Below are 25,903 nucleotides of genomic sequence, written 5' to 3' on the forward strand. Positions count from 1 at the left end.
ACTTCTCTTCGGTATTCACCAATGAGAGGGAACTTGATGATGGTGAGGACAATATGAGTGAGGTTGATGTTCTGGAGCATGTTGATATTAAGGGAGAGGAGGTGTTGGAGTTGTTAAAATACATTAGGACAGATAAGTCCCCGGGACCTGACGGAATATTCCCCAGGCTGCTCCACGAGGCGAGAGAAGAGATTGCTGAGCCTCTGGCTGGGATCTTTATGTCCTCGTTGTCCACGGGAATGGTACCTGAGAATTGGAGGGAGGCGAATGTTGTTCCCTTGTTCAAAAAAGGTAGTAGGGATAGTCCGGGTAATTATAGACCAGTGAGCCTTGCGTCTGTGGTGGGAAAGCTGTTGGAAAAGATTCTTGGAGATAGGATCTATAGGCATTTAGAGAATCATGGTCTGATCAGGGACAGTCAGCATGGCTTTGTGAAGGGCAGATCGTGTCTAACAAGCCTGATAGAATTCTTTGAGGAGGTGACCAGGCATATAGATGAGGGTAGTGCAGTGGATGTGATCTATATGGATTTTAGTAAGGCATTTGACAAGGTTCCACATGGTAGACTTATTCAGAAAGTTAGAAGGCATGGGATCCAGGGAAGTTTGGCCAGGTGGATTCAGAATTGGCTTGCCTGCAGAAGGCAGAGGGTGGTGGTGGAGGGAGTACATTCAGATTGGAGGATTGTGACTAGTGGTGTCCCACAAGGATCTGTTCTGGGACCTCTACTTTTTGTGATTTTTATTAATGACCTGGATGTGGGGGTAGAAGGGTGGGTTGGCAAGTTTGCAGACGACACAAAGGTTGGTGGTGTTGTAGATAGTGTAGAGGATTGTCAAAGATTGCAGAGAGACACTGATAGGATGCAGAAGTGGGCTGAGAAGTGGCAGATGGAGTTCAACCCGGAGAAGTGTGAGGTGGTACACTTTGGAAGGACAAACTCCAAGGCAGAGTACAAAGTAAATGGCAGGATACTTGGTAGTGTGCAGGAGCAGAGGGATCTCGGAGTACATGTCCACAGATCCCTGAAAGTTACCTCACAGGTGGATAGGGTAGTTAAGAAAGCTTATGGGGTGTTAGCTTTCATAAGTCGAGGGATAGAATTTAAGAGTCTGTAATGATGCAGCTCTATAAAACTCTGGTTAGGCCACACTTGGAGTACTGTGTCCATTTCTGGTCACCTCACTATAGGAAGGATGTGGAAGCATTGGAAAGGGTACAGAGGAGATTTACCAGGATGCTGCCTGGTTTAGAAAGTATGCATTATGATCAGTGATTAAGGGAGCTAGGGCTTCTCTCTTTGGAGAGAAGGAGGATGAGAAGAAACATGATAGAGATGTACAAGATAGTAAGAGGAATAGATAGAGTGGATAGCCAGCGCCTCTTCCCCAGGGCACCACTGCTCAATACAAGAGGGCATGGCTTTAAGGTAAGGGGTGGGAAGTTGAAGGGGGATATTAGAGGAAGGTTCTTTACTCAGAGTGGTTGGTGCATGGAATGCACTGCCTGAGTCAGTGGTGGAGGCAGATACACTAGTGAAGTTTAAGAGACTACTAGACAGGTATATGGAGGAATCTAAGGTGGGGGCTTATATGGGAGGCAGGGTTTGAGGGTCGGCACAACATTGTGGGCCGAAGGGCCTGTACTGTGCTGTACTATTCTATGTTCTATACTCCGTAAATCTATGGAATAGTAACAATGACAGGATCAATGAAAGATCAACCAGAGAGCAGAAGACAACAGACTATGCAAATACAAATATAAATAAATAGCAATAAATAACGAGAGCCTGAAGCAACGGGATCTCCCAATGGCCACCCATTTTGAATTCCACTTCCCATTCCCATTCTGACATGGCAGTCTATAGCCTCCTCTACTGTTGCGATGAGGCCACACTCAGGTTGGAGAAGAAACATCTTGTATTCTATCTGGGTTACCTACAACCTGATGACATGAACATCGATTTCTCAAACTTCCAGTAATGCTCCCCCCTCACCTTCACCATTCCCCATTCCTGTTTCCCTCGCTGACCTATCTCCTTGCCTGCCCATCGCCTCCCCCTGGTGTACCTCCCCCCTTTTTCTTCTATGGCCTTCTGTCCTCTGCTATCAGATGCCCCCTTCTCCAGCCCTGTATCTCTTTCACCAATCAACTTCCCAGCTTGTTACTTCCTCTCTCCCCCTTCAGGTTTCACCTATCACCTTGTGTTTCTCTCTCCCTTCACCCCTCACCCCACCTTTTAAATCTACTCATCTTTTTTTTCCAGTCATGCTGAAGGATCTCAGCCTGAAACATCAACTGTACTCCTTTCCATAGATGCTGCCTGGCCCGCTGAGAAAAGAGCATAGCCTAGATGGTGGGAATCTCTGACGATGGATTCTACGGCAGCATTTCACATAGATGTGTATGTGTGTGAGAATAGGTGAGAGCTTGTGGGAGTGCTTGGAGAGTGCGAGAGTGCGCGTGTGGGTGGATGTGTTTGAGAGTGGGTGTGAGAGTAAGTGCGAGAGTGTGATGTGTGTGTGAGCGAGAGTGTGTATACGTGAGTACATATGCACACGTGTCTATGTGAGTATTAGGGACAAATGCAAATAGGAAAAGTATAGATTGCCATGTTGGTCGAGTTGTGTCAAAGGACCTGTTTCCATGTTGTATAACTTTATAAACTTGTTATGTTCCTGTGAGTATGTGGGAGCAAAGAACTTCCAAGACCTTTTTCGAGGGAAAGAGATCGGGAGCAGGATCACTGATTCCCTTCAGAGTGTATCAAAGCCAAAGACTTTTATTTATATTTTTAAACAATTTATATAGTATTATATAATATTTTAAATAGCGTCAGTTGCATACTTGTGTTCAAAAAGCGTTATTTTTGTCATTGATCTTATGGTCACTGGTCAAGATGGCGCCTGCATACAATGCTCTTTTGGTCGACATCTTCTGGATAGATCATGAAACCGTGTATTTCACTTCTTTTATGTCTTTTGCATTTGTTTTTCACCTTGGATGTGATTCAGGAACTGTTGGCATCTGTGATTTTCTGTTTGGGTGTTCCAGCACTCTACAGTCTCTGAGAGGAGTCTGGGAGACAGAGGGAGCTTGCGTGAACCTCAAGGCGGGCAGGTTGTGGGGCCCGAGCCGATAGTCCACTCTATTTCACCAACTGTATGTAACACGCTGTAGGGTTTCACTGCTGTGTAACATGCTGTAAGGTTTCACTGATAAGGTAATGGTTTCTTTGTAGCAGCAATGTTTGGATAATGACTAGAGCTAACGGGGTTTGGAATGCTGTTGTTCGTTCTTGTGAGCTGGAAGAGAGATTTTCGCAGTCTTTTGCTGGGGAGAGATGAGGAGAGAAGACGCGAATGGAGAGAGTTGGTAGACCGCCGGACTGGGTGGACGTGGAGCGAGGGTCTGAAGGGCAGTGACGATCGGAGGAGGTTGATTGACTTATCAGTGAGCTCCAACATTGCGCAACAGACTGTTTAATGAGATTGGGCCCTTTTTTCTTTTTTTCATTTCTTTACTAACCATATAGTCAAAGAAAGAATTATAAAGCTTAATCATTTAATCGCATATTGTGTACGTTTGTTATTTCGGAGGACTGATTTGTAACAGGGGACACATTGCGCAGCATCTACCCAAACAAGATTTCTTAAGTTTGGCCAGGCCGGGGGCTATCACCCCCTATATTAAGCCGCAAGCCGAAGCGGGAGTTGCATGTAAAACTTCCATCGTTCGCCGATTAAAGTGACGAGGGAGATTGAAGCATTGAGGTGACTGTGGAGGGTGAGTGCCAGCTGCCTGTCTTTTCATTGCTGAGGATCGCTCTGCTATGCTACCATAGACTTTTCTCGGTCTTACAGTTTTTTTGTATTCTTTGTTTTTCGCTCCATCTTTCTCATTTTTGGGTGTGCGTGAGGGGTGGGGTGGGAATGTGACTGTTCCATTTTGTTCTTTTTTTGCGGGAGGAGGGTTTTGGGGGTTGATGTGGCTGTTCTGTTTTTGTTTTTTTGCGGGGGGGGGGGAATTTAAGGATTGATTATTGTGCTTTCTTTTTTTGTTTCATGGCTACCCAGAGAAGAAAAATTTCAGAGTTGTGTACTTAATAATAACTAAACCTTTGAAACTTTGATAGTTGGTGAGAAATAAATAGTAAGACATCTCCGAACCATTTGCTCATTGTGGTTTCAAACATTCAGGCTTGGAGATGCCAGAAACGGCTACGAGAAAATGAAATGATTTCACTATTCAAGTTAAGAACTGCGAAGAATTTGAAGGTATCGATAAATTATTTTGAATGTTGCAATGAAAATGGAGATTTCAAGATGTAATTGTATAAAGGCAGTCCGTGATCTGCACGAGGCGTCTACGCTGAGTTTGTTCATTGTGTACACTGAATGAATTCGTCCATTGTTGACTATTAGGAACTACAGTTTTATTGTACTGCAGTACTATTGTTAGTGTTCAAAATTGTTCTGTATTTCATTTAAATACATAATTTGCTACTCAATTTGTCTTAATACCTTAACTATTTCCATGAAACTTCAGCGAATTGAGACAGCCACTTAATTGGGCCAAACTCTACTGATCGCAATGTGTCCCAGCTTACCAGAATCCACTGTATACGTGTGTACAAATAATTTTTTTACCTATTAATCACTTGCTTGACAACTCTCTATTCTGGTCACTTCTATGTCCATTGCCAGTGTGAGCACTGCAATTAATCATTCAGACAGCCAATATTACAAGTTTTAGCTCAAGGTTACTCCTCTTCCTGTTTCAGACCCATTTAAGCAGTGGACTAAATGTATAAAAGTCAGAAATAAATCTCTTCCTCCCTCCTCAACATACTGCAGCATTTGAAGATGGAAAAGGTTTAATTTATTTTTATTGGCAAACATGTTTTGAAGCCTCAAGCAATAAAGTATTTCTGTCTTCTGCCTTCACTGAAAACCTGAATAGCACCAACATGCAGCCCACTTGGTTCTATCAGATATACACGATCACAGCCCTTAAGGAAATCAATCTTTGCTTGCATACCTGATGATACTTTTTTAAAATATTGTGCATCTCTGCTACATCTTCGCTAGTTATGGTTTTAATGACGAATCTCTTGTCATATGTAGTTAAGAATCGAGCACCCATCCGATTCTGTGTGTCACTGTTTATGGGGGCACTCCGTGTTACTGAGTTCTGAAAGAAAGAAACAAGTTTTGATTAGACATTGTAGGAATACCATCTCAGTGATTTATGTTTCCTTTTGTAACTTCTCATCTCAGAGTTCAGGAACTTGTTGCCACAGGGAGTGGTTGTGACAGATAACAGAAATATATTTAAGGGAAACCTAAACAAGCCCGGGGTGGGGTGGGGTGGAAAGAGAGGAGGAAAGGGAAGGGAGAAGGGAAATTTATACTAATAGGATTACACTATGCATGGTGGGGAGAAGGCTATATAAAGATGTTAAACTAGCCATTGGGTAGTTTTTTTTCTGTTCTGTATATTTTATGCATGTTTTAAATGTGTTTGTCAGTCCCATTTAGTTACAAACCCTTAAAAATCATGAAAAAATATAGCAAACAATAGAGAAAGAATCAGAATCAAATCAGGTTTATTATCATTGATATACTTTGTCATGAAATTTGTTGTTTTGCAGTAGTAGTACAGTGTAATATAAAATATAAGTTACAATAAGAATATAAAAAAATAAATTGTACACAATAATGTTTATGATAGTGAGATTAACAGATCTTGCCATTTTCCATAAAATCATTGAGGCAATCCCACCAAATTTTCTGTCACTATCCTGAAGACATTAGCTCTGATAACTTATGGAGTCATGAGCAGTACAGCACAGAAACCTCACCCCCCCCCCCCCCCACCACCACCCTCGGCACTTTGGTCCATCTAGTCCATGCTGAACTATTACTCTGCACTTGGACCACAACATTTCATACACCTCCCATCCATGTCCCTATCCAAAATTCTCTTAAATGTTGAAAATATTAAATTAGATTTATTTGTCACATGTAGACATATTTCACAGTACAGTGAAATACATTGTTTGCATTAACAACCAACATAGACATGCTGGGGAAGCCCGTAAAAGTGTTGCCACGCTTCTGGTGCCAACACAGCAGGCCCACAATGTTCAGCAGACAACACACAGCTGACATACAAGACAGACACAACAGAAAAACAAACCCCTTCCTATCCCCCCACCCCTGGGCCCGCCGACTACGGTCCTTGACCTTTGTGATTGCAGGTCTTCAACCTCAGCCAACCCAACATCTGTAATTCAGGGATGAGTAGAGTCCGACATCTGGATCTGGCATTCTTTGTAATTGTTAACTAATTAAACTATCATCATTCATTAGCACCTCTCAATATTTGGTTTTTGGACCTAGTAAGAATCAAATGCTCCATCCCACATTCACTGTCTGCTCCCAACAGCACCTCATGTTCCAGTGAAGATACATAACTACAGGTGCTGTCAATAGAGATGATGGGTGTGAAAGATCAGACACGGAACTGTGAGAACATTGTCACTCAATCTTTCAAGATTAAGGTGTGTGCAGAAACATTTCAAACTATGTAATAATATAAAAACTGGGTAATAAATATTAAGCAAAATCACAATGTATTGAGACAATTTACAATTTCCTCAAAACCTGCATTTAAGTGCATTAGCAATAATAATCATGCTCCGATCCACAAACACAAGAGATTCTGCAGATGCTGCAAATACAAAGCAATACACACAAAATGCTGAGGGAACTATGGAGGGAATAACCAGTAGATCGTTTCAGGCTGAGACCCTTCATCAGTCCTGGACAGTTATTACTCTTCAACTATCAGGGTCCTGAACCAGTGTGGATAATTCCAATCACCTTGTCGCTGAACTGGTTCCACAACCTACACACTCACTTTCAAGGACTCTACAACTTATGTTTTCAGTGTTATGTATTACTGTTTATACCTTTCCATAGATGCTGCCTGACCTGCTGAGTTAATTTTATGTGTTGCTCTAGACTTCCAGCATCTGCAGAATCGCTTGTGTTCATAATATAATCAGTAAGATCACAACAGATCATGAAATTTGTCCACTTTCCCAGCCAATCCCCAATCCCTTTCACATCCAACTATCTATCTCAGGCTGGAATATACTCAAAATCAGAGCACCTGCACACGTTTGAAGGGGAGAACTCAAAGACACACAACCCACTAAACTGAGAAGTTTCTCTCTGTAAACTGTAAACCCACTCCCCCTTTCAAGGTAATCACCCAAAGAACATAAATTTCATTTGTTACAGGTACATTGAAACATACAAAAAAATGCATTGTTTGTGTCAAATTAAATCAGCGAATGTTGCTATGCACCCAACACGAACACAGCATGCCCACAACTCAATAACCCTAACGGTATGTCTATGCAGTGTGGGAGCACCTGGAGGAAACCCACGCAGTCACAAGGAGAACATGGAAACTCCTTACAGATTGCAGTGGGAATCAAACCCTGATCAATGTTAGCATTATGCTAACCACTACACTAATTTAGTAGAGACACAAGAGACCGTAGATGCTGGAACCTGGAGTGTCAAACAAACTACTGGAGGAACTCAGAAGATCAGGCAGCATCTGTGAAGGATTGTTTTTTTTTTCTCCATTTTGATCCAAGCACAATCTGTGGAGGGAAATGGACAGTCGACGTTTCAGATTGGGACCCTCATCTGGACTACTCCTGATTCTAGCACATACAATCTCACGTCTCCATTTTAATACTCCACTCCACTGTGAAGAAGTTCTCTTCCCCTCTTTGATGGGAGTTCTTGCAAGACCCTCTCTCATTCTCTTCAATCCAAATTCAGTATCCTGTTTCTTCCTCCTCCCTCTGTTCCATGATGCCTCTATCTGACTTCTTTTTGAAGATACCTGGTCTCAATTACCTTGTGTGGGTGAAGAAATTTCTCATCTCAGTCCTAAATGTTCAAGCCTGCGTCTTCAGGCCATGAATGTAGTGCTTAGCGTAACATTTTACAGCCCCAGTGATTGTCATCAGGATTTAATTCTCGCCGCTGTGAGCAAGGAGTTTGTATGTTCTCCTCGTGACCATGTGAGTTTCCTCCTAGTGCTCTGGTTTCCTCCCACTTCCAAACAGGCACATGGGTTTGGGTTACTAAGTTATGGGTATGTTATCTTGGCACTGGAACAAGAGATTCTGCAGATGCTGGAAATTCAGAGTAACAAACACAAAATGCTGGAGGAACTCAGCAGCTCAGGCAGCATTTACAGAGGAATAAACAATGTTTTGGAGAAAGACCTTTCACTGGGACTGGAAGGAAAGAGAAGAAGCCAGAATAAGAAGGTGTGGGGATGTGAGGGGAAGAAGAACAACAAATGCTGAAGCCAGGTGAGGGAGAAGTTAGGTGGGTGGGGGAGGGGGTTATTAAGTGAGAAACTGGGAGGTAATAGGTGGAAAAGGTAAAGAGCTGAAGGAAGGAATCTGGTAGAACAGAGCAGATCATGGGAGAAAGGGAAGGAGGGGCACCAGAGGGATATGATAGAGCCAGAATAGGGGATGGAAAAAGAGAGGAGGAAGAGGAGGAGGGAGAAGTTACTGGAAGTTAGAGAAATCAATGTTCATGCTGGAGACTACCCAGACAGAATATGAGATGTCGTTCCTCCAGCCTAAGAGTGACCCCATTATGACAGTAGAGGAGGCCATAGTCCAGATGTCAGAATGGGAAAGGGCAGTGAAATTAAAATGGTCAGCCGCCAGGAAATCTTGCCTGTTGCAGACAGAGCGAAGGTGCTCATTAAAGCAGTCTCCTAATCTAAGTCGGATCTAACCAATGTAGAGGAGGTCGCACCGGGAGCACCAGATATGGTAAATGAGGCTGATAGACTCATAGGTGAAGTGCTGCCTCACCCGGAAGGACTGTTTTGGGCCTGAATACTGATAAGGGAGGTGGTGAATGGACAGATGTAGCACTTGTCCCACCTACAGGGAAAAGTAAAAGGAGGGAGATCAGTGGGGAGGGATGAATGGACAATGGAATCACGGAAAGAGCAATCCTTGCGGAAAGTGGAGAGTGGTGGTGGGGGATGTTTAGTGGTAGGATCCCGTTTATGTGTCCCTGATTTCCCATCATTGTTGTGCCCCTGGTTTAAACTTAGGGCCTAATTCTAATTATCTAAGTCACTCTTCATCGTAATGAAAAATAATATCACAATGTAGTTGCTGCCTCAGACTTTAAACAACTGGCCATTTTTCCTTAAAGCTACCCCAGCTCCATCTCCCACTTTCTCTAATAACAAATAGCCTCTCACAATTCAACTCATCTAACCACTTGCAAAGATGAGCAAAAGACCCCTCCCATTCTCCCTACAATCTCTCTGACCTTCTGCCGTCCGGAGGCAGAAGGTCCCACAGCATAAGAACCAGAGCTTCTTCCCTCAGAGTGTGAGACTTCTTAACATCCTGTTGCCACCCAGCACACATGTACAAACATTGTACACCCTGTCTGAATGCCCTGCTGCGCACCCCCCCCCCACCTACATTCCCCCAACTCACGGACACACTCTCATCCTGCACTGGTCTCTTTTCATCTTTTATTGCTGCTGTTTCATATATTTATACGACTGCTTGTTTTATTATAATAGTGGCAGTAACATTATACTGTCGTACATAAACATGCATCTCACATTTGTCTAATTCCATTCTGCAGTACAGTGGCTACGATGCATACTTCTAAGTTCCAGTGTGGTACTGTGCAACAGTAGACAGTAAAGAACGAAACAAAATGTGGCCAAAATACATATATTTTCCCCTCCATTTTGTGCAGGCAAACAATGGCCTGCTTATTCCGTCTACAGATCTGACAACATGCGTAACATGTCCAATTATCAAGTTTTATAGTACACCAGCACTGACCAGTGATTAAACAGCAGAACTTTCAGAAAAACTGCTCACAAAAACAGCAGTTTTGTCCAAGGCTTTTTAGCATTGATCCTCACAGAAACTAAATTATGTTACTCAGCATTTGAGAGAAGCGTGGTTATCACATTTGCTGAGATTTGAATATAGGTAAAGCCGGCTTTGTAATTATTTATATATCTTGCCTTGTCTTCCAGCGATGCCCTAAAGTGATTCATAATCAAGGAATTCATTTAAGATTCAGTGATTATACTTATTAACTCTGCTATGGATGGTCCCAAGCCCGGTTGCAAAAGGAGGAGGGTTAGGCAAGGGGCTAACAACCACATCCCATAAAAAGCTAGTGCTACACAAGCACCAACAGAAGCTCAAAGACCTCATCCCTGAAAGAGAAAGCATCTTTGAAGATGGGCCACACCTGGATACAACTTGTAAGACTGGTCCACAACCGAGGACTCTCACGAGCTGCTGTAGTTGGCCTATGCCCCACGAGGGGTGACGGGCCGAAGTAAGTAATATTATACTTATTGAGCAAACCTGACAGCCAAGTTTCATGCAGCAAAATCACACAAACAACAATTTGTAGTTCTAATAATTGTGTGACCCTTCCACTGACCTTCTGCTTCTTCACAAACCCCTCCCCCACCTAGTGTTCACTGTCAATACTATGCAAAACTGACAGCAACCTCTGCTGACCCACAGGTACAAGAAGAGAAACTCAGAAGCTGTAGTGGTGTACCTTTGTCGTCTTTATACGGCAGATGGTTTGGCACAGAATTAGTGATTTGACATGAACTTCAATTTATACAGATTATTCCTACTACAAAAATATAATCAACTTCTCATGCTGTTCCATGTGAACCAGAATCAAACAATAGAAAGAACAGCAAAACAAATGATGCAAGAGGATAGCAGCAGATTTTAACAGAGAGCATGAAGGAATAGGAAAAACATGGGGGGGGAGGGTGGCTAGAGAGAAGCAGAGCTGAGGGTGAGAATGACAGTAGAAATTTTAAATATGAAGAAGTTTCAATAAATTCAATGGAAGAGGGTAGAGAATTTTATTGTGAAGTAAAAGCAATCTGATCACAGTGAAAAAGATTTTTACATTTTCATGTAAGACATCCCTGATGGAAAGACCAAAGCGTTATAAACAGACAAGTTTTAAGTTTGGTTAAAGCTGTGGCTTGTAATACACTAAATTAATTGTGAAGGAGAGTTATTAAATGTTACTCTCAACAGAAGATTATTATCTTCTGCAATTCTAAATCTTGGAAATCTCACATTGGAAACTATTTTTGGCATCGAGGTGAAAGCCAGCCACCCTCTCCCCTCCCAAGTCCTAGGGAGAGTAAGAACAGAGATGCTGAGCAAGATAATCTACAGTACGTGGGAAAGATGAAGAAAAGGTCACTGTTTCCTCATTAACTGTCCTGTGTCAACTACCATATATCAGAACCTTTTTTTTCAAAAAAGGACATAAAATTACTAGGTTTTTTAGTTGAAAAGATAACAGGACTGTAAAAATGATGCTGTCTGGGCACTGTACTCACAGCAAAACAAAGGATAGAGGTACACACGAGGAAATCTGCAGATGCTGGAATTTCAAGCAACACACACAAAAATTGCTGGTGAACGCAGCAGGCCAGGCAGCATCTCTAGGAAGAGGTACAGTCGATGTTTCAGGCCGAGACCCTTCGACAGGACTAACTGAAAGAACAGCTAGTAAGAGATTTGAAAGTGGGAGGGGGAGAGGGAGATCCAAAATGATAGAAGACAGGACGGGGAGGGATGGAGCCAAGAGCTGGACAGGTGATTGGCAAAAGGGAAATGAGAGGATCATGGGACAGGAGGCCCAGGGAGAAGGAAAAGGGGGAGGGGGAGGGGCGATGGGCAAGGCATACAGTGAGAGGGACAGAGGGAGAAAAAGGAGAGAGAGAGAAAATACATAATAAATAAATAAATGACGAATGGGGTATGAAGGGGAGGTGGGGCATTAACGGAAGTTAGATAAGTCGATGTTCATGCCATCAGGTTGGAGGCTACCCAGACGGAATATAAGGTGTTGTTCCTCCAACCTGAGTGTGGCTTCATCTTGACAATAGAGGAGGCCATGGATACACATATCAGAATGGGAATGGATGTGGAATTAAAATGTGTGGCCACTGGGAGATCCTGCTTTCTCTGGCGAACAGAGTGTAGGTGTTCAGCAAAGCGGTCTCCCAGTCTGCGTCGGGTCTCGCCAATATATAGAAGACCACATCGGGAGCACCGGACACAGTACATCACCCCAGTCGACTCACAGGTGAAGTATCGCCTCACCTGGAAGGACTGTCTGGGGCCCCGAATGGTGGTGAGGGAGGAAGTGTAAGGGCACGTGTAGCACTTGTTCCGCTTACAAGGAGATGTCCTCCTTTTTTAAAGAAAGGGGCTTCCCTTCCTGCACCATCAACTCTGCTCACAAACGCATCTCCCCCATTTCACGCACATCTGCTCTCACTCCATCCTCCCACCACCCCACTAGGAATAGGGTTCCCCTGGTCCTCACCTACCACCCCACCAGCCTCCGGGTCCAACATATAATTCTCCGTAACTTCTGCCACCTCCAACGGGATCCCACCACTAAGCACATCTTTCCCTCCACGCCCCCCCCCCCGCTTTCCGCAGGGATCGCTCCCTACGCGACTCCCTTGTCCATTCGTCCCCCCCAATCCCTCCTTACCGATCTCCCTCCCGGCACTTATCCTTGTAAGCAGAACAAGTGCTACACATGCCCTTACACTTCACCTGTGAGTCGGCTGGGGTGATATACTGTGTCCGGTGCTCCAGATGTGGCCTTCTATATATTGGCGAAACCTGACGCAGGCTGGGAGACTGTTTCGCTGAACACCTACGCTCTGTCCGCCAGAGAAAGCAGGATCTCCCAGTGGCCACACATTTTAATTCCAAGTCCTATTCCCATTCTGATATGTCTATCCACGGCTTCCTCTACTGTTAAGATGAAGCCACACTCAGGTTGGAGGAACAACACCTTATATTCCATCTGGGTAGCCTCCAGCCTGATGGCATGAACATTGACTTCTCTAACTTCCGTTAATGCCCCACCTCCCCTTCGTACCCCATCCGTCATTTATTTATTATGTATTTTCTCTCTCTCCTTTTTCCTCCCTCTGTCCCTCTCACTATACTCCTTGCCCATCGCCCCTCCCCCCTCCCCTTTTCTTTCTCCCTGGGCCTCCTGTCCCATGGTCCTCTCATATCCCTTTTGCCAATCACCTGTCCAGCTCTTGGCTCCATCCCTCCCCCTCCTGTCTTCTCCTATCATTTTGGATCTCCCCCTCCCCCTCTCAAATCTCTTACTAGCTCTTCTTTCAGTTAGTCCTGACGAAGGGTCTCGGCCTGAAACGTCGACTGTACCTTTTCCTATAGACGCTGCCTGGCCTGCTGCGTTCACCAGCAATTTTTGTGAAAGGATAGAGGTATCTTGGTTTGTAGTATGGAAAGTACAGTAAGTACATGCTTTCTTCTCATTGTTACCATGGGGAAGGAGGTACAGTAGCCTTGGGTCCCACACCACCAGGTTCAGGAACAGCTATTACTCTACGCTCCTGAAATAGTGTGGATAACTTCATTCATCTTAACACTGAACTGATTCCACAACCTATGGACTCACTTTTCAAGAACTCCACAATTCGTATTCTCACTACTATTTATTTATTATTATTATTATTTGATTTTTAAAAAATATTTGCAGTTTTATTTTGCACATTGCTTGTCAGTTTTTGTTAGTCTATAGGAAATGAAGGCTCAAACTCAAACAAAATCCAGTAAGAAATACTTATAAACCACAATTCTAGGAAAATGTCATCTCTACACAAATGTGGCTGACGCTTACAAAGCCACTACCCTCCCCCACCTGGGACAGTCTGACCATCTTTCATTGTTTCTGCTTCCCAAGTATAGCCTGGTCATTAAACGTGTGAAACCCACAATGAAGACTATTAAGATCTGGCTGGAGGGTGCTGACTCTGCTCTTCAGCACCAATTCCAGCACACAGACTGGAGCACGTTTGCTGCCCACGCCACCACGGACTCTCAGATTAACATTGACTTATACACCAACTCTGTCCTTGAGCACATCAACAAGTGTGTCAATAGAGTGATATCACAAAAACAAATAAAAGTTCTCCCCAATCAGAAACCATGGATGAACAGAGAAGTTCACCTCCTGCTCAAAGCCAGAGATTCAGCCTTCAGGTCTGGAGACTGGGAGGCTTACTGCTCAGTCAGGGCCAACCTGAGGAGGGGAATCTCTCAGGCTAAACACATATATAAAAAGATAATCGAGGAGCATTTCAATTCCTCGGACCCCCGGAGCATGTGGCATGGCATACAGGTCATTACAGACTTCAAACCACCTAGTACCGTGCCCCCTTCCAGCTCTGCTTCCCTCCCTGATGAGCTCAATTACTTCTACGCTCGCTTTGACCAAGAGAACAAGGAGGTCACCCTCAAAGCAGATCTCCCACCTGGTGAACTGCCTCTCTCACTTTCCACCTCCGATGTTTGTGCCACCCTGAGCAGGGTGAATGTACGGAAGCCAGCTGGTCTGGATGGAATACCTGGCCGTGTGCTCAGGGTCTGTGCAGTGCAGTTGGCCGGGGTCTTCACGGACATTTTTAATCTGTCCCTGGCCCAGGCAGCTGTCCCCACAAGCTTTAAGATCGCCACCATCGCGCCAGTGCCGAAAGCATTCCACTGCCACGGGCCTGAATGACTTCCATCCAGTTGCACTCACCCCCATCATTGCAAAATGCTTTGACAGACTGGTTCTATCACATCTGAAACCCTGTCTGCCCACTACCCTGGACCCCCATCAATTTGCCCATTGCACCAACAGGTCAACAGAGGACGCCACCTCCACGGCACTTCACTCTGCCCCGACCCACCTGGACAGCCCCAACTCTTACGTCAGAATGCTGTTCGTTGACTTTAGTCCGACATTCAATATTGTGATTCCCTCCAAGCTGATCGCCAAACTTCGCCAGCTCATCCCTCTGCAATTGGACCTTGGATTTTCTGACCAACAGACCCCAATCAGTTAAGTTAGACAACCTCTCCTCCTCCACTCTCACCCTGAACACTGGTGTGCCTCGAGGCTCTGTGCTGAGCCCTCTTCTGTACTCCCTTTTCACCTATGACTGCGTTCCTGTACATGGTTCTAACTCCATGATCAAGTTCGCAGACGACACCATGGTGGTTGGCCTGATCAGAGGGGATGACGAGATGGCCTACAGAGACAAGGTCCAGCACCGGGCCGTGTGGTGTGCCGACAACAACCTGGCCCTTAACACCCAGAAGACCAAGGAGATCATTGTGGACTTCAGGCATGCTAGGAGCCACACTCACGTCCCCAGCTACGTCAACGGAACTGTAGTGGAGCGTGTATCAAGCCTCAAATTCCTTGGTGTCCACATTTCTGAGGATCTCACCTGGTCCCTGAACTCCTCCATCCTGGTCAAAAAGGTGCAAGAGTGCCTTTATTTCCTGCGGAGCATCGAGAAAGCTCACCTCTGTCCCAGGATACTGATGGACTTTTACCATTGTACCATTGAGAGCATACTCACCAACTGCATCTCAGTGTGGTAAGGCAATCGTCCTGTATCGGACTGCAAAGCACTCCAGCGTGTGGTGAAAACTGCCCAGCGGATTATCGGCACCCAATTGTCCACCTTTGAGAACATCTACCATAAACGCTGCCTGGTCAGGGTGAAAAGCATTATCAGGGATGCATCTCACCCTAACCATGGACTTTTTACTCTCCTCCCATCCGGTAGGCACTACAGGAGCCTCCGCTCCCACACCAGCAGGTACAGAAAGAGCTTCTTTCCTGAGGCTATGACACTGCTGAACCTCTCATCACAGCGCTAAGCAGTATTGCATCCGTATTGTACTGTCTCAGTACTTTTATATCTGTGTGCTGTAGCACTTTTTTTATTCACAGTTATTTTGTAAATAACACTATTCTTTGCACTTCTGGTCAGATGCTAACTGCATTTCATTGGCTTTGTATCTGTACTCGGCATAATGACAATAAAATTGAATCTAATGTAATCTAATCAAACAGACATTGAGGCTTTGCAAGAGGCATCAGAGGGGGTCAAGAGGAGGTTTACAAGAATAGTCCCAGGAATGAAAGGGTTAATTTGTGAGGAGTGTTTGATGGCTCTGGTCCTATACTTGCTCAAGTTTAGAAGAATGGTGAGGGGGGGGGTGTTGGTGGGATCTCAGTGAATCCTGCAGAATATTGAAAAGCTGAGAGTGGACGTGGAGAGGATGTTTCCCATAGTGGGGGAGAGGGTACAGCTTCAGAATAGGAGACATTCCTTTATAACAGAGATGAGGAGGAATTTCTTTAGCTAGAGGTCGGTGAATCTGTGGAATTCATTGCCACATATGGCTGTGAAAGCCAAGTCAGCGGGTATATTTCAAACAGAGCTTGATAAGTTCTTGATTAATAAGGGCATCTAAGGTTATATGGAGAAGGAAAGAGAATGGGGTTGAGGGGGATAATAAATCATCAATGATAGAATAGCAGAACCCTCAGTATGTCAAATGGCCTTATTCTGCTCCTTTGACTTGTATTAAGACCATAAGATAATCACTGGCTCTGGAGATACTAGACTTTGCCCAGAAGGTGAATCAGGCATGGGGCAATTGTACTGGGAGAAGCAAAAATGCTTGCCGATATGTTGCACTGACTCAATGCTATTGACTTACTGAAGATTCAAGATTACCATCTGCTCTTTTCCCATGGCCCATTAAAAAAAAACAGTGTTTATGCAGAGTTCTGATGAAGGGTCTTGACCTGAAATGTCGACTGTTTAATTTCTTGCTGAGCTCCCTCAGCATTTTGTGTGTTGCTCAAGATTTCCAGAATCTGCAGAATCTCTTGTGTTTAAATGTTTATGCAATTTTCATTGAGCTTTCTTCCACGATTTTATCAATTTCCAGATCATGTTTCTTCTTGTCATATTTACAAGAGATTCTGCGGATGCTGGTAATTCAGAGCAACACGCACAAAATGCTGGAGGAACTCAGCAGGTCAGGAAGCATCTATGCAGAGGAATATTCATTTGGCAATTGAATTGAATTGAATTGACTTTATTTCTTACAACCTTCACAAACATGAAGAGTAAAAATCTTTACGTTACGTCTCTGTCTAAATGTGCAATCATAGTAATAATAACTTATAATAAATAAAACAGTCAATGTAACATAGAATACACTCAAATCAGCATGATGGCCTGGTGGAAGAAACTACAGATCCCATACCAGGCAGTGATGCAGCCAGTCAGGATGCTCTAAATTGTGCTCCTGTAAAAAAGTTCTTAGGATTTGGGGGCTCATACCAAACTTCCTCAACTACCTGAGGTGAAAGAGGTGCTGTTGTGCCTTTTTCACCACACAGCTGGTGTGTAAAGACCATATGAGGTCCTTGGTGATATGAATGCCGAGGAACTTAAAGCTGTTTACCCTCTCAACTCCAGATCCATTGAGGACAACAGGGGTTAGCCCATCTCCGTTCCTCCTGTAATCCACAATCAGCTCCTTTGTTTTTGCGACATTGAGGGAGAGGTTGTTTTCCTGACACCACTGTGTCAGGGTGATGTCTTCTTCCCTGTAGGCCACCTCGTTATTGTTTGAGATTAGGTCAATCAATGTAGTGTCATCAGCAAATTTAATTCGCAGATTAGAGCTGTGGGTGGCGACACAGTCATGGGTATACAGGGAGTAAAGGAGGGGACTCAGTACACAGCCCTGAGGGGCTCCTGTATTGAGATTCAAAGGGATGGAGGTGAGGGAGCCCACTCTTACAACCTGCCAGCGATCTGACAGCAAGTCCTGGATCCAGCTGCACAAGGCAGGGTCAAGGCTGAGGTCTCTGAGCCTCCTGTCGAGCCTGGATGGAATTATGGTGTTGAATGCTGAACTGTAGTCCAAACAGCATTCTCACACAAACATCCTTCTTCTCCAGATGTGTAAGGTCAATATGTAGAGCAGTGGTTATTGCGTCGTCTGTCGATCGGTTGTGTCGGCTTAAACAGGTAAGTGTAATGCCCTGGTTCATACTTTTACTGTTATGCTGTATGTATTTCATTTAATCAGTTCTGTAAGAGCAGTCTGTTCTGTTTTCATGCTTGTTTCGGTTACTGTTGAAGATAAGAGATGAGGAAAAATGTGTGCCATCCATTTAGGATGGTCGGATTAAGGGGAGGCTTCTCTGGTGAGGGACACTAAGGTTGCACTTGGGGCTTTTGTTGGAGAGGAGATGAAGTGAGAAGACGCTGGGGAGAACCAGTCGCAACATACGATCCGGTGGGAGACCCGTTTGTTCGAGATGGTTTGCAAGTGACGTTCGGAAGGTGGTGTGTGCTTTCACATTGACCGAGGGTCAGTGTGTGAGTGACAGAGAAGTTCAAGATGAGCTCCAACTTGTGTACATTTAACTGTTTAATTAGAATGGGCCCTTTTCTTTTTGTTATTCTTTACTAACCCTTTGGTTAAGATTCATAAATATAATTCCTTTAATTGTATGCAGTGTGCTGTCTGTTATTTCATGGCATTAATTTGTAACAGGGTAGTGAATTACACAGCATCCACACAAACCGGGGTTTGGGGTGGGATTGAGCACACCTCAATCTCATGAGTTTGGCGGGGGCTGGAGCTAGTCTTCCTTAGACTTATGCAGCCAAAGAAACCAGGGTGTTTCATAAGCTTCAATGATCACTCTTTCACTAGCTCAATCAAGACCCTCCGCGATCTTGAACATCTCAGTTCAATTCCCTGCTTTCAGCTTACCATTATCAGCATTTTCAGTCTTTCCATGTAACTGAATCTTGGTGCCATTTTAGGACATACAGTCAAAGAGTCAGATAGCACGGATACAGGCCCTTTGGCCCAATCCTGTCCATGCCAACCAAATAGTCCATCTAAACTGGCCCATTTGGCCCATACCCCTCTAAACTCTTCCTACCTGTCTATTAAACATTGTAATTGTAAATAGTTAACAATCCTCCAGATTGAAAGCAAATTGGCCCAAAATGGAACAATACTCTAGTTGAGGCTTATCGAAGTGTTTTATAAAAGTTCAAAGTAAATGAACTGCACAAATGCAAATAAATCGATAAATACTGAGAACATAAGTTGTAGAGTGAGTCCATACTTTATGCTCAGAGCTGAGGTTAGTGACATTCTTCATGCTGGTCCAGCAGCCTGATGGCCAAGGGGTAATAACTGTTTCTGATCCTGGTGGTGTGGGACCTAAGGCTCCTGTACCTCCTACCTGTGGCAACAGTAAGAAGACAGCATGGTCTGGATGGTGGGTGTCCTTAATGATGGACGCTACTTTCTTATGATAGCACTCCTTGCAGATGTGCTCAGTGGTGTGGAGGGCATTTCCAGGGATGGACTGGGCTGTATCCACCACTTTTTGTTCTGTTCTTGGACACTAGTGTTTCCATACTAAGCCATGATGCAACCAGTCAGGATACTCTCCACTCTGCACCTATAGAAATTTGTCAAATTTTCAGATGAATCTGAACAAACTTCTGACAAAGCAGAGGCGCTGCCATGCTTATTTAGCTTAATCCTCCTTTCATGTCCTTTATTATTCAAAAGCTACAGATCCAAAAGCTTTTGCAAACATTTTCAAAGATGGTACATAGGAGGATGAGGGCAACCTTAAAGAAGTGTTTAAAATTATGTGAAGCATACATAAGGAAGATGGTAACAGTCTTTCCTTTAGGGCAGCAGAGTCTAAAACTAGAGGGCATAGGTTCAAGGTGTGAAGTGTAAGATTTATAAAAGTAGTAGTTTATAAGAGACCTGAGGGGCAACTTTTTCATGCAGAGGGTGGTGAGAATGTGGAATCAGCTAGCAAAGGATGTGGTGGAGGCATTCAATACAGTATCATTTATTTATTTATTGTTTATTTAGAGATACAGCACGGTAACAGATCCTTCCAGCCCAATGAACCCATGCTGCCCAATTACACCGATAAAAGACCATAAGAATACCATAAGTATCAGAATTAGGCCATTTGGCCCATCGAGTCTGCGTCGCCATTTCATCATGGCTGATCCATTTTCCCTCAGCTCCAATCTCCTGCCTCCCCCCATATCCTTTCATGCCCTGACAAATCAAGAACCTATCAATTTCTGCCTTAAATATACCCAATGACTTGACCTCCACAGCCGTCTATGGCAACAAATTCCACAGATTCACTCACTCTCTGGCTAAAGAAATTCCTCCTCATCTCTATTCTAAAAGGATTCCCCTCTATTCTGAGGCTGTGTCTTCTGATTTTAAAATCTCCCACAGTAGAAAACATCCCCTCCACATCCATTCTATCAAGGCCTTTCGTCATTCGATTGGTTTCAATGAGGTCACCCCTCATTCTTCTGAATTCCAGTGAGTAGAGCTAAGAGACATAAAATGCTTCCTATATGACAAGTCTGGAATCATTTTCGTGAGCCTCCTCTGAACTCACTCCAATGTCAGTATATCCTTTCTTAGATAAGGGGCCCCACACTGCTCACAGTACTCCAAGTGAGGCCTCACCAGTGTTTTATAAAGCCTCAACATTACATCCTTGTTTTTCTATTCTAGTCCTCACCCCAGACTCAACCTGCAAATTAACCTTTAGGGAAATCCCACACGAAGACTCCAAGGTCCCTTTGCACTTCAGATTTTTGAATTTGTTCACATTTTAGAAACTAGCCTACACTTTTATTTCTTCTACCAAAGTGCATGGATGTACACTTCCTGACATTGTATTCCATCAGCTACTTCTTTGCCCATTCTCCTAATTGTCTGTCCTTCTGTAGCCTCTCTACTTCCTCAAACTACCTGCCCCTTCACCTATCTTCGTATCATCCAGAAACCTGGCCACAAAACCATCAATTCTGTCATCCAAATCATTGCCATATAACATAAAAAGGGTCCCAGCCCAGGCCCTTGTGGAACTCTAGTCACTGGCAGCCAACCAGAAAAAGCTCCCTTTATTCCAACTCTTTGCCTCCTGCCAATCAGCCAATGCTCTATCTGTGCTAGTATTTTTCCTGTAATACCATGGGCTCTTAATTTGTTAAGCAGCCTCACGTGTGGCCCCTTGTCAAAGGCCTTCTGAAAATCCAAGTGCACAACATCAATCAATTCTCCTTTGTCTATCCTGCTTGTTATTTCTTCGAAGAATTCCAACAGATTTGTCAGGCAAGATTTTCCTGAAAGGAAACCATGCTGACTACGGCCTATTTTATCATATGCCAAGTACCTCAAAACCACATCCCTAACAATCAACTCCAACATCTTCGCAACCACTGTCGGTCTAACTGGCCTATAATTTCCTTTCTTCTGCCTCTCGCCGTTTTTGAGGAGTGAAGTGACATTTGCAATTCTCCATTCCTCCAGAACCTTGCCAGAATCAATTGATTCTTCAAAGATCATTACCAATACCACCACAATCTCATCAGCCACCGCATTCAGAACCCCAGTATACCACTTGGGGTGTATACCATTTGGTCCAGGTGACTTATCTACCTTCAAGCTTTTCAGTTTCCCAAGAACCTTTTCCCTAGTAATGGCAACTTCACACACTTCTGCCCCCTGACACTCTCAAACTTCTGGCACACAGCTCGTGTCTTCCACAGCGAAGACTGATGCAAAATACTTATTCAGTTCGTCCACCATTTCCTTGTCCCTCATTACTACCTCTCCAGCATCATTTTCCAGTGGTCTGATATCTACTCTCACCTCTCTTTTACTCTGTATATGTCTGAAGAAACTTTTGGTATCTTCTTTAATATGATTGGCTAGCTTACTTTTGTATTCCACCTTTTCCTCCTGTTGGTTTTTAAAAGCTTCCCAACCTTCTAAGTTCCCACTACTTTTTGCTCTATTATATGCCCTCTCTTTTGGCTTTGACTTGTTTTGTTAGCCACAGTTGTGTCATCTTTCCTTTAGAATACTTCTTCCTCTTTAAAATGGATTTATCCTGCCCCTTCTGAATTGCTTCCAGGAATTCCAGTCATTGCTGCTACATTGTCATCCCTGCCAGTGTTCTTTTCCAATCAATTTTGGCCAATTCCTCTCTCATGCTACTGTAGCTCCCTTTACTCTACTGTACTACTGATACATCTGACTTTAGCTTCTCCTTCTCAATTTTCAGGGTGAATTCTATCATATTATGATCACTGGCCCTTAAGGGTTCCTTTACGTTAACCTCTCTAATCAATTCCGGTTCATTGCACAACACCCAATCCAGAATAGCTGATCCCCTAGTGGGCTCAACCACGAGTTGTTCTAAAATGCCATCTCATAGGCAATCTAGAAATTACCCCTCTTGGGATCCAGCACCAACTTGACTTTCCCTTCCAATTCTATGTCATCTCTTCTAATGATTTGATTTAATTTTTTTTTACCAACAGAGCTACGACATCCCCTCTGCCTACCTGCCTCTCCTTTTGATACAATCTGTATCCTTGGATGTAAATTTCTCAGCTATAATCTTCATTTAGCCACGATTCAGTGACGCGCATAATGTCATAAATGCCCATCTACCTTATTCTGTATACCATATGTATTCAAATATAACACCTTTTCGACTTTGTTCGCATTTTACAGTGCAACTCATCCTGTTGTCTCTAATTTTGCCCTATCATCAGTCTCTCCTTGCTAGGAGTCTCAGTGCAGATCTGCTTGTAAACCAACATCCCTATTCTCAGTACTATCACTCCGGTTCCTACCCTACCCCCCCAACCCTCTGCTAAATTAGTTTGAACCCTCCTGAACAGCTCTAGCAAACCTGCCTGTAAGGATATTCATCTCCTTCAGGTTCAGGTGTAACCCATCCCTTTTGTACAGGTCATACCTTCCCCAGAAGAAGCAGGTAGGAACCTCCAACTGCAGCAGATTGAAGATATTCTGAACATTCCTATCAGTTGATTGGCACAGGTTTTCAGAGCCCTACCAGGTACACCATCTGTAAGAGAGTTCACCCTCTTGAAAGATGTTCTGATATCAGCCTCCAAAACAGAGATCACAAGATCACCAGATGCTGCAGGGATTCGCACAGATGTAGAGTTATTCTCCGTTTCAAAGCATGCATAAAAGGCGTTGATTTCATGTGAAAGTAAAGATCACAGCCAGTCATGATGTTAGGTTTTACTTTCTAGGAAGTAATGGCCTGCAAACCCTCTCATAGTTGATGTGTATCCAATTCCATCTTGAATCTCAATTGGAATTGTCTTTTTTTTGCTTTTAAAATAGCCTTCATACCTGGACTTGTATAGTTCTGGATCACCAGTCTTGAATGCCACAGATCTCACCCTCAGCAGAATATGAATCTCCTGGTTCATCCATGGCTTTTAATTTAGGTATGCTCGGTCTGTTCTTGAAGACACACTCTCATTCACACAGGTTTTGATGAAGTTGGTGATAACTGTGGCATATTCATTCAGACATGAAGATAAATCTCTAAATGTTTTCCAGTCCACTGACTCAAAGCAGTCCTGTAAGTGCTCCTCCACTTCCCTCGACCATGCATTCTTGGTCCTTGTATGCTGGTAGTAGTAGTACCGTCAGGTGATCGGACTTTCCAAAGTGTGGTCATGAGATAGCACAGTAAGTATTCTAAATGGTGGTATAACAGTGGTCAAGTGAGTTGGCTCCTCTGGTTCTACAAGTGATATATTGATGGTAGTTGTTCAGACATTTCTTCAGCCTGGCCTGCTTGAAATCTCCTAAGTGCTAAGGAAGGCTGCTCCAGGTATGCTGTTTTGTGCCTGCTTATAAGAGTGCTCAGCTCCACCAGTACCTGCCTGATGTTAGCCTGAGGTGGAATGTACATTGCTACCGGGATAATAGCAGGAAACTCCCTTGGCTGGAGGAAGGTACCTGTGCGTGACCAGTCTCTCCCTCTCGCTCGATGCTGCCAGAGTCTTGGGCCTTGGGCAAGAATTAATCCATGTGGTTTGTGGATTGGACTCTGCAGTCCATATTATGATATGTTTCTGGTTATTTCTTTTTATTTTAAATTGCTATTTTGTGTGATTTTGCTTGGGATGCATTGGCTCTACAGCCTGTAATCAACAAATGGCACATTGCTAAAATTAACTGAACATTCCTTGATGGTTTTAAAAGACATTGCGGTTTGATGGTTTATATTGTGTTTTTCGCTCTTTTTGCCATTTGCGTGATTTGGTCTTTTTTTTAGTGTTGAGTGCTTAATGTTTTCTTTAAACAGGTTCCATGGTGTTTCTTTGTTTCGTGGCTGCCTATGAGAAGGTGAATCTCAGGGTTGTATACTACATACATCTACATCCTTTGATAATAAATGTACTTTGAACTCCGAAATGGGTGACATTTGACCATAGATGTTCCAGGTTGGGTGAGCAAGACTGCGACAGAACCTGTGCACCCTGATGAGTTAATCATAAAGCATACTTTACCTCTTCTGCCTTTAAATGACTAAGCTGTCCTGTCTTTGTGGAGAAAGGTGAAGTGTCTGAAATTGCAGGTGTGAGCCATGCCTTCATAAAGCAAAGTTCACAGCAGACCCTGATGTCCTTTTCATAAAGCAATCTTGCTCTGAGGTCTCCAATTTTATTTTCCAGAGGCCATACATTTGCCAGCAGGATAGCTGGGAGTGGGAGTCTAAGGCCTTTGCATTTCATTCGTACCTGTAGACCAGTGTTCTGTCCCCATTGTTTTCTTAAAGAAGAACCGCACGTGACCAGAATCTGCCATCCAAGGTTCATTGATTTTAAGTATCTATAGATTTTTTGACCGTCATTAAACAATGCTATTTACTGAAATACCTATGGCTGTGACTGTGGATTTCAGCTATAATAATCCTAAACAGGAATATTTGATGATTCCATTTGGAGCTAAATGCAGAGTCGCCACTTATCCTGATGAAGGGTCTTGGCCTGAAATATCCATAGATGCTGCCTGGCCTACTGAGTTCCTCCAGTATTTTATGAGTGTTAATCCCAATTTTCTGTGTTCAGCCTATATCCCCCAAACCCCAACTGTCCTTGCATCTTAAGGGCGGCACAGTAGCGTAGCAGTTAGTGCAATGTTATTAGAGCACCAGCCACTCAAGTTCAATTCCGCTGCTATCAGTAAGGAGTTTGTACATTTTCCAAGTGACCGCGTGGATTTCCTCCATGTGCTCTAGTTTCCTCCCATGTTGCAAAGACGAACAGATTAGTAGGTTAAATGGTCACGTGGGTGTAAATGGGCAGCACAGGCTCATTGGCTTAGAAAGGTCTGTTAGCATGCTTTATCTCTAAACAAATAAACTGAATGCTGCTAATGAATGCCTCATCCACACCTTCTGCCAGCTGATTCTATATACTTAGCACCCTCTACACGGAAAAAGTCAGGTCCCTTATAAATCTTTTCCATCTCACCCTGAACCTATGAACCCTAGTTCTGGACTCCCCTACCATTAAGACTGTTATCATCTCTTTTTTCTATGCCTCTTGTAATACTAAACACTTCTATAATATTGCCCTCATTCTCCTATGACCCAAGGAATAAAGATCTAGCCTGGCAAGCCTCTCCCTATAATTCAAGCCTTCTAAACCTGGCAATATCATGTCCATTGGCCTTGATTGTGTTTATAGCTTTGCATGCACAGAAACACAGCTGCAAATACTTTATCCCTCCAGAGTTTTAAAATGAAACTCTCGTGAAAAGTTAGCTAAAACACAAATGGTGCCATCTTTTTTTTAGGATAGAGGGCATGAAAGAGAATGAACAATAAACGTTAAGCATCAAAGCTAAAACCTTATGCCAATAAAACGGTGCTTCAAAAATCTATCTTGATGGTTATTATTGGGTCAATTTAAAGATGAATATGAGCTTAAATGGATTAAAGTCAGTCGAGCTGAAATACTTTCA

The 25,903-nt window shown here is 43.6% G+C and overlaps 1 protein-coding gene across 7 annotated transcripts in view; it reads right to left on the minus strand.

Annotated features, from left to right (window-relative positions):
• LOC134340419 (phosphatidylinositol 5-phosphate 4-kinase type-2 beta) overlaps positions 1 to 25,903 on the minus strand; it is a 258,524-nt gene that overhangs the window by 92,917 nt on the left and 139,704 nt on the right. For all 7 annotated transcript variants that reach the window (XM_063037625.1, XM_063037629.1, XM_063037630.1 and 4 more), the window contains one exon: positions 5,041 to 5,193. In XM_063037625.1, coding sequence (XP_062893695.1) covers positions 5,041 to 5,193 — 153 coding nt within the window. The remainder of the gene's footprint in view (positions 1 to 5,040; positions 5,194 to 25,903) is intronic.

The sequence above is a fragment of the Mobula hypostoma genome, chromosome X1, assembly GCF_963921235.1.
Source record: "Mobula hypostoma chromosome X1, sMobHyp1.1, whole genome shotgun sequence".
In the NCBI taxonomy this organism is placed as follows: Eukaryota; Metazoa; Chordata; class Chondrichthyes; order Myliobatiformes; family Myliobatidae; genus Mobula; species Mobula hypostoma.